The 16,213-nt window shown below is 38.0% G+C and overlaps 1 protein-coding gene across 9 annotated transcripts in view; it reads left to right on the top strand.

Moving 5' to 3' along the window:
- The window catches only part of NEO1 (neogenin 1), a 213,063-nt gene that overhangs the window by 98,164 nt on the left and 98,686 nt on the right, over positions 1-16,213 (top strand). For all 9 annotated transcript variants that reach the window (XM_076348557.1, XM_076348559.1, XM_076348558.1 and 6 more), the window contains exon 5: positions 1,624-1,760. In XM_076348557.1, coding sequence (XP_076204672.1) covers positions 1,624-1,760 — 137 coding nt within the window. The remainder of the gene's footprint in view (positions 1-1,623; positions 1,761-16,213) is intronic.

The raw sequence follows: 16,213 nt of genomic DNA, 5'->3' as shown, positions 1-16,213 counted from the left end.
TTACTTTCTGTTCTTGAACCACTGTCAAGCAGTTCCAAAACCAGAGCTTAATGACAAACTTCTTGCTATTTTCCTCTTAGCTAGAACCTGTTTGCAGTGCTGTCCACATATTCTCCTACTGTTTCTTCAGGCATTTCTCTTTTTAAAGCTCCTAATATGTTTTCTTCAAACTTACTTATATCTTCACTCAAATTCCCTACGCTTCTTACAAAACAAACTTTTTGTAGTCCTCCTGTTACTAGATCATGGAAACAGGGTGCCTTTCCTTACCGTATACCTGGATAGGACATCTCCCTGGCTGCTTTTAAGACTGGTTTCTTTCACTTAATTCCAATAATGATTTTGTTTGCTCTGCTTTTAAATGTATTGAATCAGAAATTTGATCAACAACTATAGTAGTATCATAAATCAATATTAATGTGGTAATTAGTTAGGTGAGTCAAAAGTCTTTGTGTCCTAACAATTTACCTTTGCAACCAGGTAAGAGCATTGGTTCCACTAACATAATTCTAGTAAAATTTCAAATGGAGAAAGCAATTAGGTTGATTTTTGTACATTGGCCGCTCTGTAGAGACCAAAAAAGTTAATTGTCGTAATATGCTATTCAGTTCTTATTTTGAAAGAATTCAGTCCATTCCTGCCCACTAAGCCATTGCTTGATAATGCCAGAAAGGAAGCCATCAGGTAGACTCTCTCTTTTTTTTTTTTTTCCAACTGCAAATAAGAATGGTTCCGGATCAGCATCCAGTCACGATTTGTTGTCTCGGCTTGGGGTATTTGGTAATTTTACTGGCATTTTATTGTGGACACTTGGAGTGATGAATCTTGGAAAACTCTTGTACAAATTTGTATCACAAAAAGGGGAATGATGGTTGCAATGGGAGAAGAGCGCTGAGGGTACTACATGGAGCATAAAATGCTACATTTAGTACTACATTTAGCATAAAAAGCAGATAGTTTGTAAGAGCTGACTTATAAACCCTCCCCCCACCCTTTACAAGTCAGAGGGAGAAAATTCTGTACTGAAACTTTGCCAACTTGTTGAATTTGTCTTTTGAAATTTTTTTAACCTGTATCTTATTCTGAAAGCTTACATCTTACTGAAGTGGCTATCTTTTTACAAAAATTCAATTACTATACCTTATACAATATACATTGCTGTTCCTTATGTTGTACAGGCATAAGTCTGGTGTGTTATAGTTCACTTAACTTTTCAAGCAAGAAGTCATTCCAGCTGTATCTGCAAAATGGTTTTGGTTGGGTTTTTTTTATGATGTGGTTGTGTTATTTCATTTTTCTTACGTTTTAGTTGCTATTGTCTAAATACTTTGGGTCACAATTAATTGCAAAGAACTGAAGCAGAAGGTGCAGAAAGATGAGCTACTCCTGTGGAATTGATCTAGTTGAACTTAACTTTAAATGTGAAGCCGAAGTACAGAATTTGTTAGTTAAAAATTCATCTCTAACATGGCTTCTTGTAAATGGCACCCAGGAATATTATAAGTAAACACTCCTTCAGTTTATGTGGACATTTCAGGAAGAGGGCTTGTGTGTGCTTCTCTGGTAACACTTTATTTAAGTCAATGCATCCATCAGATCACCCGTATGTTCTGTTTTGCACAGCTATGACAGATTTCTTCTGCTTGCGGGAGGCAGTCTGGAGATCAGTGATGTTACGGAAGAGGACGCTGGGACGTATACCTGCATAGCGGATAACGGAAATGAGACGATTGAAGCTCAAGCAGAACTTACAGTTCAAGGTAGGTCGAATATTTAATTTTCAGAGAGAACGGATCTCCAGATGACTCTTCACAAGAGTTTTATTGTGCGATCAATTAAAGACCCTGTTGGTTTTTTGTGCCCTGTTTTAAAAAAAGAAAACAAACAACCCCACAACCCCCGCCCCCAAATACCCCCAACAATTGTTATATTGTGTTATGTGTTACTCTGCCTTCTTATTCAAACTGCTTATAATGTCATAAATATTCAAATGAGGAATTTGCTTATATAGTGCATCTTGAGCATGGTTAAAAACTGCTGTATGTGCTCATGTAATATTAAATATAGTCAATGCCATATACTTTTCTAAAGGAGGACAAAGGTCACAGTGTGGCTAATCACATCTGAAAATTGACCTATAGTGCTACTACTATTACTTAGGTCTTCATTGAAAAGGACATACATAAAGTATTTTTCATAATTCTTAAATATGCTGTTGTTGTCAAGGAGCTTGACAGAAGATAAAAGCTGAGATACTTATTTAGTAATGCCCTGATTTATTGTGTGTATAACTGTCTTGCTTACTCTTGAAAGCTATTTTTACTAGAAACAGTGCTGAAATGTTGATAACTTTGTTTTAAAAACAGCTTACTTATGTAACCTGTGCGAATAAAGTAGACTTGTTAAGGAGCAGGAATAAAAAGGTAGAAGTTTGACTTCTTCACCTTTCTTACATTTCATGAGGAGATCCGGCTTTTTTTACGAATTAGATCTTAATATTGGTTTAATATTCTTCAGCTAGAATTTAATGGCATGTAAGGGTGGTTCATATATGCAGTATCCTTGTAAGAGCTTAACTGACTTGTTTTACAATGGGTTGTGGTACTAGAAAGTTTGTCTTAAGTATGTCTGACGGGATGGATTTAATCACTGAACAACCATAAAGGAAGGCTTATCTATAGGTGAAACCTTTATGACCAAAAAAAAAAAAGTATTGTTTTACATTGTGCGATAACTATTCTTATACTATGAAATGTTATGTAAAGGCATGTTAGCAGAGTTCTTACTTCTTTATCGACACAATGTATGAAAGTCTGACAAATTTTAGTACTGACGGCATATATATTTAAGGTGGTACATTTTACGTGTCTTACCTGGAACTTCTGAAATATGGCTACATTTCTGGTATAGAAGAGCTAGAGAAGGTCAGTTGGGTTTTAAAAAATTATATATATTAAGAAGGGACAACAAGAGTTGCTCAGTATTGAACAGCTAAAGTCTTCCTCTTTAGGAAGTGGGGTAGGAGAGAAGGTTTATACTGGCATCCACAGCTTTTCTGCTTTATGTCACAGCTGTATTTAACCATGTCTATGTGAAACTGAACGTAAACAAATTCTGCACCTTGTTAACGAACACATCAGGGGGAATATTCTCCTGAGACTGCGTTGTCAGTGCTTGCTTTGCAGTGTTAGCTGTTACCTGCTACCTGTAACTTAAGCTTCACCTTGCATTTTATTCCCCACTGGTCTTGGGACCAGCTTTCTGAGCATGTCTTTTGCTTTCTGTAGGTTACTGGTACAGAAGCATTTTAGCTAGCTCTGCCCTTCTTTAAAAGTTGGGGAAGAATATCTGAAAAATGCATTCCCTGTGAGGCCTGTTCAAACGCAATATAGCTCTACCTTGACTCAAAGCATTTTGAAAGCCAACAAATTCTGGTCGTGCAGAAAAAAACCCACGTTTTTCTTCCCTTGTTTCTTGGGCCAAAAGAGTAAAGATAGGTGCTCTGTCTTACTTACATGCTTGATGCTTCATAGCATTTTATGATGGTTTTGCACAACTCGCTGTGTGCTGTGTTTAATTCAGTTCCAACCTATATATTTTACAGAATTGGCATGAGGCTTTGAGTTTTATGGGCAATGGCGGAAATTAATAATATTAATGATATGATGCAATTAAGCTAAGCAAGTAACAGATAAGACTGAGATTATAGCCTTAATGTAGGATATACAGCAAGGTCACTTGGGGGATGAAAGTGATCTTGAGAACTCTTTTTTGCTCCTTATCTAAACTAATGTAAATGATTTCTTTATTTGGTTGTAAAGATTTAGAATATGTTCTGCCAGTTCTTTGATGCTGAATTTTTCTTATATGCCTGGCACAAAAAAAAGATTTCTTTTAATGCTTGAGTATTAAAATATACTAAGGGTCATACAGAATGCATTTTGGAAAGTTGCATTTCTGATTTTACTTCTTAGTTCTAATCTTAATTCTACTTTCCTTTGAGAGGTCGCTGTAGAGAGTAATTGTATTTCTGCATTACTATAATTTGGTGAAGGGTTGAATAGTTTGAGTAACTGTTATCTGATCACTGTATCATTTTCTTCTAGGCTAGAAAAATTGTCATCTCTTCCCTCCTAATAACTGAATGATTTTGCTTAATTTAAGCTGCTTCTGTTATTCTTAGAAATTACCCTGGCAGAAGTTCATACAAGAAATCCATTTTTGGGGTATTGAATTCCCTTGTCTCATCTATTTTTCTGCATCTCTTTCTTGAAGCACCTGGGATTTTTTGTTTGGAGACTTCAGTAGCGTACTAGAGGTTGCACTAAGGCAGTCAATCTTTTTTTCCTTCTATTAACATTTCACGATGGCAATCCAGTGAGAAATTTGTAAATCTCTACTTAAGTGTGGGTAAGATGGCATTGTTTGACAGCGTTAGGACAGTTTAAGTGAAATGGCATTCCTTTTGATGCCTCTTAACTGAGATTTCCCCTGCAGTGCCAGGTACGGATTGACTGAAATTTGCAGGTAGTTAGAAACAACCCGCTTTGTCCGGTTGTAAGCTTAAATTGTGCACAGAATAAAAAGAATGCTCCTTAAATGTTACTTTGCTCCAAGACCAGCTTTTCTATATTCTTTAACAAGGATATAAAGACCTGGAAGCTAACGCGCTTTCTCTTTGATGTGGTACCACTGGCAGCAAGCTGCCATGCGTCCGCTGCTTTGGACTGATTACCTGAGTACCCGTCCTTCCGTGGCAGTAAGGACGAAATTGCTGACCTTCATCATTAAAGCGTAGGCTACCGAGAAGCCCCTCACACTGAAGTTGTGTAGTGCTCAGCTGGCAAGGAATAGGTACATTTTGCTGTGCTGCTTGTGTGTTTGTGTAAGGTACATGGGAGATAATTGAAGAAAGCTTATTTCCAACTGCATACAAGCATATAAAGTGATCAACCCTGGGAGTTCATGGGTGTTTTTTTTTTTCCCTGTTAAATTTGGCACCATTTTCAATTCAGTTAAATGTTACCTTAAACTAATGGAGTTTACTCACATCCTATTGGTGACACTTAAAGATATCATCTGTTTCACATACCTGGAAGTAGTCTGTTGGAACAGGCTACCCTGTGTCATTTTAAAAAAAAAAAAAAAAGTGTTAGAGGAGCCTTCTATTGCCCTAATGTTTGGTTTTAAAAAATTATTGGATTTAATTTCCCTACATATATCGCATAAAGACTGAATCTGGAAAAATGGCTTTGACTAGAAAGGTACTTAAGGGTCCCAAAGGATACTACACAAATTTGTTTCCTCAATCTCTTTATCTACAATGTGTATCTGGGAGCTAGGGTAATGAGACTTTCCTTTTATTCAGAGGATGATGGAAAATTAATGGATTATTTTGTTGAAGACTGCTCTAAGAATATGAAAAAGGTATGCAGTACAGGCCCTGAGAATAGAGGAAAAAATAGTATTTCACTGCTGGTGAAAGTGAATAGTGGTATTGAAAGTGTTTTTAGTTGAGAAATCATTTAAATTCTAGGTGGGTTTGGAGAGAAGAAAGAGTATGTTGTTTATTTTTGAGGAGGACAAAAGAAAGAATCATAAATGAATACCTGTTTTCGTCATTAGTAACATCCTTTGTACCTTTACTTGTGAAACATCTTTGAATTTCAGCCCTTTGTTAAACCTGGTTATTCTTTGATATGGTACGAAGGGATTTTTTGAGAAATGCACAGGGAATTCAAAATACTAAAAATCTAAAGTACGTCTTGGAAGACGATGGTTTTTGATGTAGCTTTTATCAACTGCCTGGAATTAATTCTGTATGTGCTGCTGAGTGACACAAACGGTTCCTGCCCTCCTCTCAGTGTGGCTGTGCCTGCTGGAAAGGTGAGCGCTGTCTCCGCATCCCTCTTCCCCACAGCCCCTCTGTCATCTATTTCTCAGCTGCTTTTTGTGAGCTCTGAGGCACTTTAGTTAGCTTCAATCAGCCTAAAAAAAGTCTGGTTTAAGTTATCTTAGATCATTTTGACCGAAATGGGTTAGGGAGCAACTGCCTGAACAGCTCAGCGATGGATCTGTTGGAAGCACAATTTTCAGGCCTTCTTCTTGAAAATGGGAAGATGCACGTTGCCACAAAGTGAGGAGATACCATGAAGCAAACTCACAAGACTGCTCTGCATCCGAGTTACAGAAAATAAAAGTTTCTAGTTGTGTGTGCAAATTGGGGATTTCATGGACCCATGTGTCACGCACCAAATTTTTGACTTGCACATTTGAGAGGTGGTTTGAATATGGAAGAGGACATGAAATGTCCTGGAGGAAGGTCTGCGGCTGAGATAGTCTCAGCCCCTAAAGCTTAACATTTCTGAATCCCATCCACATTTGAGATAGTCTTTAGGGACAAATATCGAATGGATAAAATGTATATACAGCTTTGTACTTACTCACTTTTCCTTGAGTTAATCTTGGATGCAAGAAGCGTATGTCGTCATGGTCTCAGGCCAAGCACCTTGAAAGTACCTTTGCAGGGGTAGGTTACTTCCCGTGAAGGGAGGCAGTAATTTGGTTTCTGAAAATCTTTGGTACAAAGTCGAATTTCTGTGAGCTGTGTTGACAGTGTTCCTTCCCCTTGCTGTCAGCGGGAGGAATGATGCTGGGTACCAGATTTATTTACAACACGTGTAATGAATGGAGAGCACTGGAAAAATTTGTTTTGCTCTCATCAGCAATGAAAGAATCTGTAGTATTTCCGTTAGATAAGAGTGGAAAGTGATGAAAGAAAAGCTGGGGAAACAAGTAGTAAATGTATTTACAATGTAGTCAGCTGGCTTCTGTTCAGTCTAAAACCTGCGGCCTGGAAGAGCCATAGTGGCAGTTAAATACTGAGAAGGTTACAAGTTCATTCTTCATCTGGGAAATATTTCAAATTTATTACTGTGCCCAGTGCCCCTGGGATTTCTGCAAATACTGTGACGCGAGTTAGATCACTGCATGAGCTTCCTGTCGCCTGTCTTGGTACTTACGTTGTAGATAATGAGTTTAGAGGGAGTTTTCTCTTTTGGTTGAAATATTTACTGCAGTTAATACTGAACCAGAAAATAATAAACCAAAAAAAATTCCTTTTTCATTTTCTCAATTTTAGAGATGGCAGGTCTGAAGTCTTTAAAATAAATGAATTGCTGCGTTTGTGTAAGAAGAGTCAGAATTGCTCTTTTTTTGTTGTCTATGTTAGTACCTTTCAATGTGTTTTGAAATTGCAGAAAGTTGGCTCTTGAGTCATCTAGGACAGCATTCAGCATCTGATAGCATATCTTAAATACCATGCATTCAATGCCTTGCTGTGTTAATGTACTAAAATTAAAAATAAAATTGGAGGAAAGGTTTATTTTGGGTATCTATAGTGATAAATTAGGGGTGGCGCAGGGCAATAGGCTGATCGCTACCTAATTTGTGCTGCCAGAGCAAATTGTATGGAAGAAACAAATGCAGAAGTGTTTTGATAGAATTATCATTTTTGTGCTTTGAAAGGAAATGCTGGAAATATTTTCAGTACAGCTGAAAAGCCTTATGCTAATGGAAAATACTTATTCTAGCAAAAAATACATATATTGCAATGTTGGTCCTGCAGTGTAAGAAAAGGATTTTTTTTGTGTGTGCTTTCTGTGCAAGGGCTGGATAGTAATTTGGATAATAAAAGAAAGTTAGATAAAGTCTATATTTTGTCTAGCCGATAGGCTTTAAATTAATAGTCAGTGACACAAATCAGATTTGAAAAGATGATGTTATTAGGACACAGCAGAACTGTAGGTGGTTGAGATCTAGACTATACCAGCCGAAACATTCCTCTGTCAGTGTAGCATACCTAATGCATTGTCACATGCAAAACTGCCTGAGATGGTGAAATTTAGGGTCTCTAGCACTTGGAGCAAGGTTTGGCGCACCCAAAAGAGGAAAGAAAGTTAGCTTTCAGAAATCTGTGAAAGCGTGCTTCGGTCAGGCTTTCTGAGAAGCGATCTGTAGCCGTTGTGGTTGTTCTGCTTCACTTTTCATTTAGCCGTTCTATTTGCTGTTGGTGTAATGGGTGTTTCTAGTACAGACAACACTTCGGCCATTGACGGCAGGTAATTATTTTAAGTTTTTGTATTTGAAGATCTTGGCTTAAAAACTAGTTGTGATTATGCTGCTATTAATACATTAATTTTGTTCTATTTTTATTTATGGGTTTAATTACTGTTGTTTATACTTGGGAACAATATAGTCTGAAGCTATTGACGAGGCTTTAAAAATAGTTGAAAAATGGCTCCCCATTACACTATTATTGAGAAACAGGACTTCGGTCAAATAGCTCCCCTCCCATCATTAAAATAAGGTGAAAATGTACCAGAAGCATGAGGTAAGTCAATATGTGCGGCCCTGTCCCTGTAGCTTTAGTTCAAACATCTCATCTTAAACATTTTTTTAAACATCTCAAAAATTAGTTGAAAAAGAACCGTTTCTAAACTTACTGCATAGGAAACAGGCTGACTCTGTTGTTGCATCATTATAATCTATCAGTCACAGTTGCCTTATTTCCTGGTGAGGTTGCAGAGAGGGAGCACTCAGTCCTGTCTGTTTAGTTTCCTTGTCTTGCACAAAGAGCAGTTTTATTCAGTTTTAGTTACTAACCAGCCTGAGTTAGACTTGCTAAGACTTTCTTTAAGATCAAACTAAAACAGCCGTAGAAGGAAGAGCCTTAACATAGTCTTAGACTGTCTTCCAAAAGTGCATCTGGCCAGGTCTTCATCTGTGGCAGACGCTTTGATAAGAGATAATGCCATCCTTCTCAGGAAATTGTAGATGTTTGAAAAGCGCATTAAATCCTGTAGCAACAGAATAATATGTCTGGGTGACTTATTTTTGCATTAAGCTTTCATTATTATTGGAAACAATTCTAGGGAAGAAATTTGAACCAACACTGAAAATTGCTAAAACCTTTCTCATACCTTCTAGATTATCTTTATTGATTTCTGTTTCTAATTAAGCTCAGTGCTGTATCTTGATAATAGGCTGCACTTCAATTATAGATTCAGAAGATACTGCACTAAACCTGACATTGTCAAAGGCTCCTACTTGGGATGAAGTATTGTTTTTTCTGGTTATCTTGGAACTACTCTGGTTGGGGGAAGCCGTTAATAGTAAAAAGAATACCTCAGCTTCGTACATGTTATTTATTTCCCGTGAAACTGTAATGTGACTTCCATTAATGATCTTTGTTCCGTAGTGATACGAAAGAAATGCAGTAAGTCAGAGGAGTCTGATGTGGGGAAGGTGTATAAGCTGAATTCACTGTGCTTTTGGTCAGTGCCATTGCACTTCACTGTATTAATGGAAAAGACTTTCTAATAGTCCTTGCTGCTCTTCTTAAGCATAGTTTAACGTTTATGGGGTTGTATAGTTTACCTGTTAATTCAACCAAATATGAATATAGATACTTTTTGAGTAATGTTTGTCTCCGTCACATTCATGTTCAAGGGTAATGTTACTACTGAGAAAGTTATAAACAAATATTCAGAAACACACATGGAATGGGGAGGAGGAAGGAGACTGTAGCATTATTTTAAGTCTACATCACTTGCTCAGGCTTTACCTGGAGACCAAAAATGCCCATCTACATGAGATGCCTAATTTTTAATATTAAATGCAAACTTCCACAAAAATGAATCGTTCTTTGCATGATGAAAAACACCACACTTTTGTTGTGTTTAAAGATACTGTGATCTGATTTCTGTTGCCCACCACTATTATGCAGGACTTGGGCTCAGCGGAACCTCTGATTGCCTCTGTTTGTAGCTGCTCATTTTCTAAACCTTCCCCTGTAGCTGGTGAACCATTGTAAATTTTTTTGCAATGTCTTGATTTTTTTCTAAGACCAGGAGGAACATTTGTCCGGTTCTTGCCATATTTCAGAAGCATAGGAGAATAAAGCTTGTTGAGGAGAGCTTGCCACGATTCTTAATGGGGTACAAAAATTTGTTTTCTTTAATCATATTTCCAAAAATGATGAATGAGCTTTGCTAGAATTTTGAAGGAGGATTCCCTTGTAGCAGTGCAAATGTTTAGAATTCGGTGGTGGTGTTAAAGAACAATGAAAACTGAATGCTGTAGCGAGAAGCGTTGGGCAGCCTTCACAAGCAATGATCTCTGCCCTGCTGCTTCCTCTTCTTTTTCAGTGTTCAAAGGGGGCAAACACTCCATGAAGCTTAGGGCTGGGATGGTTTTCTGACCTTACCTGGGGTCAGGGTTGAGCAGAGACAGCTGCTGTCTGTGCGTCGTGCTGTGCATGTGAGCAGAGTCTAACTCCTGTGGTGAGGGCAAGTACAGGGTGGTTATTGAAACCCGAGAGAGAAGACAAGGGTTATGTGTGTGCCTTGTGGAGGTGCATCCCCTCTGGTATGGACCATCCACAGGTCGATGAGGAGGTGTGGAGGCTTCACAGACTAGGCATTCATTACAATAACAGATGTTTTTTTGGTTTCAACTGTGCTGCAGAGGTATGAGTGTGGTATGTTCAACTATCAGAGCGTGATATCCACCCACCGACAGACCAGGATGAGGAACTGGAAATGGGTGTACCGTCTCTCTGGAGCTTCTGGCGCAGGATGTGAAAGGCTGTGTTTGTCAACCTGAAATCGATCCCACTCTTTGATCATGCTGTGACTGGGAATGTCATGCCCCTGCTGCATCCAGAAGCATCAGCTCGCAGCACATGTTCTTCCCAGCAGCGGTGACTTCCCGCTAACCGGCAGGAAGGACCGTGGATGTGGCGGTTCCCTGGGTTTGGACACCGTCCTGGGGACAAGCTCTCTGGAGCAACCCAACGGTGGTAACAGTGCAGTGCAGGTGGAGCCGTAGGGGTCTGTAGATAATGGTGCTGCAAGGTAGGCTTTTTCTCTTAAAGGAGTACCTTTTCTGAGTACCTGACAACCATTAATCATGAGGTTGTTCTACACGAAACATCTGTAATTCACTAGACAATTCGATTATATTTGGAAAAATTTTCTTTGTGTTACGTGGGTGTTGCAGTTTTCAAATGGATTTTTGTGGCACCGAAATAATGGCAAAACAGCCCCAAATGGTTAAGTGTTACTGAGGACAAAGATTAGATCCTTTTGGTTAAGTGCCCATAACTGAATTGCGTGGGGGGTGGGAGGTAATGCCTCCAGAGCTGCACGTGCAAGGAAGACAAGGTTCACTTTGAATTTAAAAAAAGCTTTGTGATTTTTTTTTTACATATATATATATATATATATATATATATATATATATATAAAAACCATTAAGAAAGACAAAACCAAATTACCAGTAACCCATACAATTCACACAAATGGTTTTCCTTGTAAATGTTCTTGAGTAATCCTTGGGGATGATGAAAATGTTACTAAATTAAGCAGCAGTGTCTTAAGTATCTACAATGTAGAAACTGATATTGAACTAAGGGAATTGTAAAAGCTGGTTTCTCTTTCGGCTAGAATTTCTAATAAATTAAGATCGTATTAACGGGGGTTTGAACCAGCTGCTGCTTTATGGAAAGAAATACTTTCTCCCACAGAATGGCTTTTAAAAAATAAGCTAAGGCTGCTATCAATACCTTTGGCCTAGACAATCAGTTACAGAAAATGCATGTTTTTGCCTAAGTTTCATATTTAGATATATTTGTCTAGTCTCCAAACTAAAAATGTACTTTTTAGTTTGGAGCAGGATTTACGTGACGCGGGATTTACTGCCTTGGTTCTGAAGTCAGTTATGTGATGATGAAGTATGTAACACTGCAAATTAGAAGAGACGTGTGCTGCAGTACAGGGCAGTCAGTCCTGCGTTAGTGAGTCTTCCACTCCCTTTCCCAGATTTTCATTCATTATGCTGCTTCCTTGCACTAAAATGCCCGTCTGAAATAATACTGTTGAGATGACGTTTTAATTTTGGGAAGACATGCAGTGAAGCCTGCCATCTCTGTTTTCTATACCTAGTCTCAGCTTGTCTCTGGGTGATGTGTTTTCCTTTAGATTGTTTGGAACAAAAAGCTCTAATTCCATGAATTTTGTCACATCATGTATGTCATGCATGAATATACATGGTACGCTGTGTGAAGCATACCGTTAGGTTCCTTGTGAGTTAGGCAGGAGGAATAGTTAATACTGGGTGGAAAGTTCATCCTCTGCACCGCTGACCTGATATTATAAATGACGCATGTTTTTCATACAGTGATGTAGGAAAGGTGTCGTGGTTTAATCTCAGTCAGCAATTAAGCACCACACAGCCGCTCGCTCACTCCCCCCCACCCGGTGGGATGGGGGAGAGAATTGGAAGAGCACAAGTTAGAAAGACTCGTGGGTTGAGATAAAAACAGTTTAATAATTGAAATAAAATGATAATAATAATATGATAATAATAATAATAATACACAAAACAAGTGATGCACAGCACAATTGCTCACCACCCGCTGACCGATGCCCAGCCAGTCCCCGAGCAGCGGCCCCCCCGGCCAGCTTTTCCCAGTTTATGTACTGAGCATGACGTCACATGGTATGGAATGTCCCTTTGGCCAGTTTGGCTGTGCCCCCTCCCAGCTTCTTGTGCACCTCCAGCCTCCTCAGTCAGTAGAGCATGGGAAGCTGAAAAGTCCTTGGCTAGTGTAAGCATTACCTAGCAACAACTAAAACACCGGTGTGTTATCAACTTTGTTCTCATCCTAAATCCAAAACACTGTACCAGCTACTAGAAAGGAAATTAACTCTATCCCTGCCGAAACCAGGACAAAAGGTAAGCCAGTCGGATAGCCCAACTGGTTCATTGTTCCAAGTGCTCTTGAATACTTGTTAAGGATTGAAGGATATAGTAGATATAATCATAAACTAGAGAGAGACTGTAGGGGTTTTATTACTGGTTTTATTCCCAATCAAAAAGAGATGACAGTTAAAATTTCAATTAAAAAATAAAAGCTGAAAGATTCAGTAGTAATTTTTAAGTTGCATATGCCAAAGACTTCCAAGAAATTTGAATGTGTGAACTAAGAGGCTCATTAAAATGCCTTCTTCCTCTTAAGTGAGAACTCTTTTTATAGAAATTGTGCCCTAAATGGCAAGTATTTCTCTCTATATATCAGGGTCATCCTTCCATATTTAATTGGTTGAATCAAGCTTTAAGTTTGATTCTTGGATTTATGGGTTTTAAGTTGGGGTTTTTTTCCCCCATTTCAACAGAGACTGCTGCATTGTTTTTGCACCACCAAATTTCGTGATGAAATCCGAGGGTGATGTTAAAATGGAAATGCTGAAGAACACCGTGCATTACTTAAATAAGTCTCTAGAGAGAGACCATACCATAAAGTATACATACACTTTCTTTCAAGTTAAATTTTTATGATAGTTAAGCTGACTCTCGTGCCACCAGATAATTTATTTCTCTAATGGGAGCTAGATTATTGCAGTTACTAGATGTCTCATTATAAAAACTATAGTCCTTGGCAGGGAAGTTTATCCCAAAGTTAAAGATGAAACAATTCAGTAATTTGTTGTAAGGAGGCGGGCTGTTTTCTGAGGTGACTTATTCCCTGCACAGTCTTGCAGTTACTTTCTCTTCATGATGAGAATAATTTAAAAGAAAAACACCATGGAGTTTGATTCCTCCAGTAGACACGGCTTCTTTAGTTACGGCGTCAATTTAAGTTAAACACACTGTTTTGTAGTAGATGTGAAGACCGTTGAGGCAGGTGTGATCTGCATAATAAAGTTGTTATACGCTCTTCCGTTGGCACTTCTGAGGTTCTCCCTTCAGAAAGGTGCTGGAAGGAGGCCTATAGCAAAATGTGAACAGAATCCCAAATATTCGATAGAAGGAAACTGGGCTCACAGCAGGCTAGTTGGTGGTTAGTAAATGGCAGAAGGATATTTTTATATTGAGTATTTTTCTAAACAGTCCTGATTTCTGGCAGCTCTGCTAGTCTTGTTTGTTTTCAAGTGCTGACTCAAAGTTTTCTTCTATGGTCTTGCTTTTTTGCATTCTTAGGAGGTTAGGTATAGCCTCAGTATAGTGTTAAACAAAGCATTTTACAAGTAAGGACATAAATTGCTATACTGTATGGTAATTCAAAGCACCAGTGTGCTCTACAAAGTGGCTCTAGAAGTGGCATTCCACAGGTTATGTGCCTCTGACTCACATCAGATGGTTTGAGTTTCAGTAAAGTATTTTGTTTGTAAATACAACTTAAGTACAAGGGGGGGTTTTGTGTTCATCGTAAGTTACAATACTTGAAAGGCCCAGTATAAACCTACAGGATTGCTACTCTAAGCTTACTGTCATTGGTAAGTTAATACACAGAACGTAGGCTTACTGAAGAGTTCTCTTTCTAAAAGAATAAATGTATTGCCTGCAATGGTGGCAGGCATGTAAGTTGCAAAATCTTCCCAAAAAGTGCTTTTTATCAGTAAAGACCTGGATCTGTAAACACCAGGAGCAGTTCACTTCAGTAGGACAAATCTCTCTTTTGCGTAGGCATGTTGCAGAGTGGAATTGTACTGGAAGGAGATAGGAAAGTTTTAGCAGCCTTCGAAAATAATCACACTTCATGCTCTGTAACTCATCAAGCCCAATAGTATTTTGGAGCTCCAACTTCAAATTAATTTTCTTTGTTTATTCTAGTGGAATATCTTTTATGAAATGGATGATGCGCTTCACGTTTACAAGTCTGTGCTGTCTTTTGCGAAGCTGAAGGCAGGCTTTATATGTGGAGATGAAGCAAAGAGGCTAGAAGTGCAATTTAAAATATGTCAGTCTTCTGGAGTTGAAAATCTCTTTTGAGATGAGTTTAGCAGTTCATAGCTTCTGAGAGTTGAGTCAATGCTGTTAAAAATACATTTTAGTAAATGCGAATGTTTTACTATAAGCTGTGTGTGACGCTTTGGGGAAAATTTTTAAAATACAATTTTGCCATTCCTATCCCTTTTGGGCAAATAATTTTTCTTCAGCTTTTCCAGTACATGCATAATTAATAACTTTATTTACTGACAATGTCAACAATAACATAGCTCTGATTTATAGCATTTATCTTTTGCCTGTTTGCTTCCCCTCTAGCACATCATGAAATGCCACGTAGACAGAATAAACCATACCGTAGGAAGGTGGTTCTAGTGAGAAGACAATAGAAAAATAGAGTGCATGAGCACTGTCCTGTTACATTCGCTTTGATGCAGGAAAAAACGTAAGGCCCAAATCATTGTGATTTAAATGTAATCAGTTGAAACTTTGTTTTGGACAGCTATCCAAGAATTTGCGTGGAGCGGGAAGGGAAAAATAACCACTTGGAGGCTTTGTGGAGATGAAAAAGGAGGTTTTGTTATGTAAGATCAGGCTTCTGAGGCTTCATGAACTGTAGTGTATCTATCCTTGGCACTGACTGTAGATTTCCTTCCAGTCACATACTTAATCTGAACGTTGCATGGTTATTGCTCTACTAATTTGCTTAAATTATCATTAGTGTGATTAACCATTATATGAGTGATTTTCAGAGTTGCTAATCTCCCTGCTACTTCTTTTGATTATAACTGGAATAGTATAGGCATCAACTCAGAGGATTACAAGCAAGAGAACTGAGGATTTAAACAATTAACCTATTAATTTACGTAAAATTTAGCTGGATTGTAAGCAAGTGCAGTAGAATACAAGGAATAAAGCTTTTATGAAGCCTCTTAAGTGCTTTCCATTAACTGTTTTCTCTATATTGCTGTTAGTAAAGCTCTGTATCATCATATTAATCATACAGTAACATTAAATCAGTAGTTTGAGTACTTGGGCAAAATATTGTGACTTCAAATCTTAAGCTGGTTCTCTTGCAAAACTTAAGCTTGGTTTCTTTAGTTTCACATTGGATCATAATTGTTAATTATTGTTTTCTAAATAAAAGAGAAATTTCTTTAAAGTGCAGAAAAATGTTACATATGAAGGGGAAGAGTGTTAATTTTTTTGTTTGCCTAGAATAGCTCAGATATGTGAAACTTTATTTGGAAGAGCACTCTTCCCTTTTTGTTAAAATAGTGATCCATTATTGTACCACCTTACAAAAAATACTAAATGTTATAAGATACTCTTTAGAATTATATGCCAGCTTTTTTCTAGGGAGGTTCTAGTGCTTTATTTATGTTAAAGTGGTCACTGTTTAATTTACTAAGTTGATACATGA

Source organism: Aptenodytes patagonicus, chromosome 10 (genome assembly GCF_965638725.1).
Source record: "Aptenodytes patagonicus chromosome 10, bAptPat1.pri.cur, whole genome shotgun sequence".
Lineage (NCBI taxonomy): Eukaryota > Metazoa > Chordata > Aves > Sphenisciformes > Spheniscidae > Aptenodytes > Aptenodytes patagonicus.
Note: the sequence above shows the minus strand (reverse complement) of the source record. Positions and strands in the feature narration are given on the sequence as shown.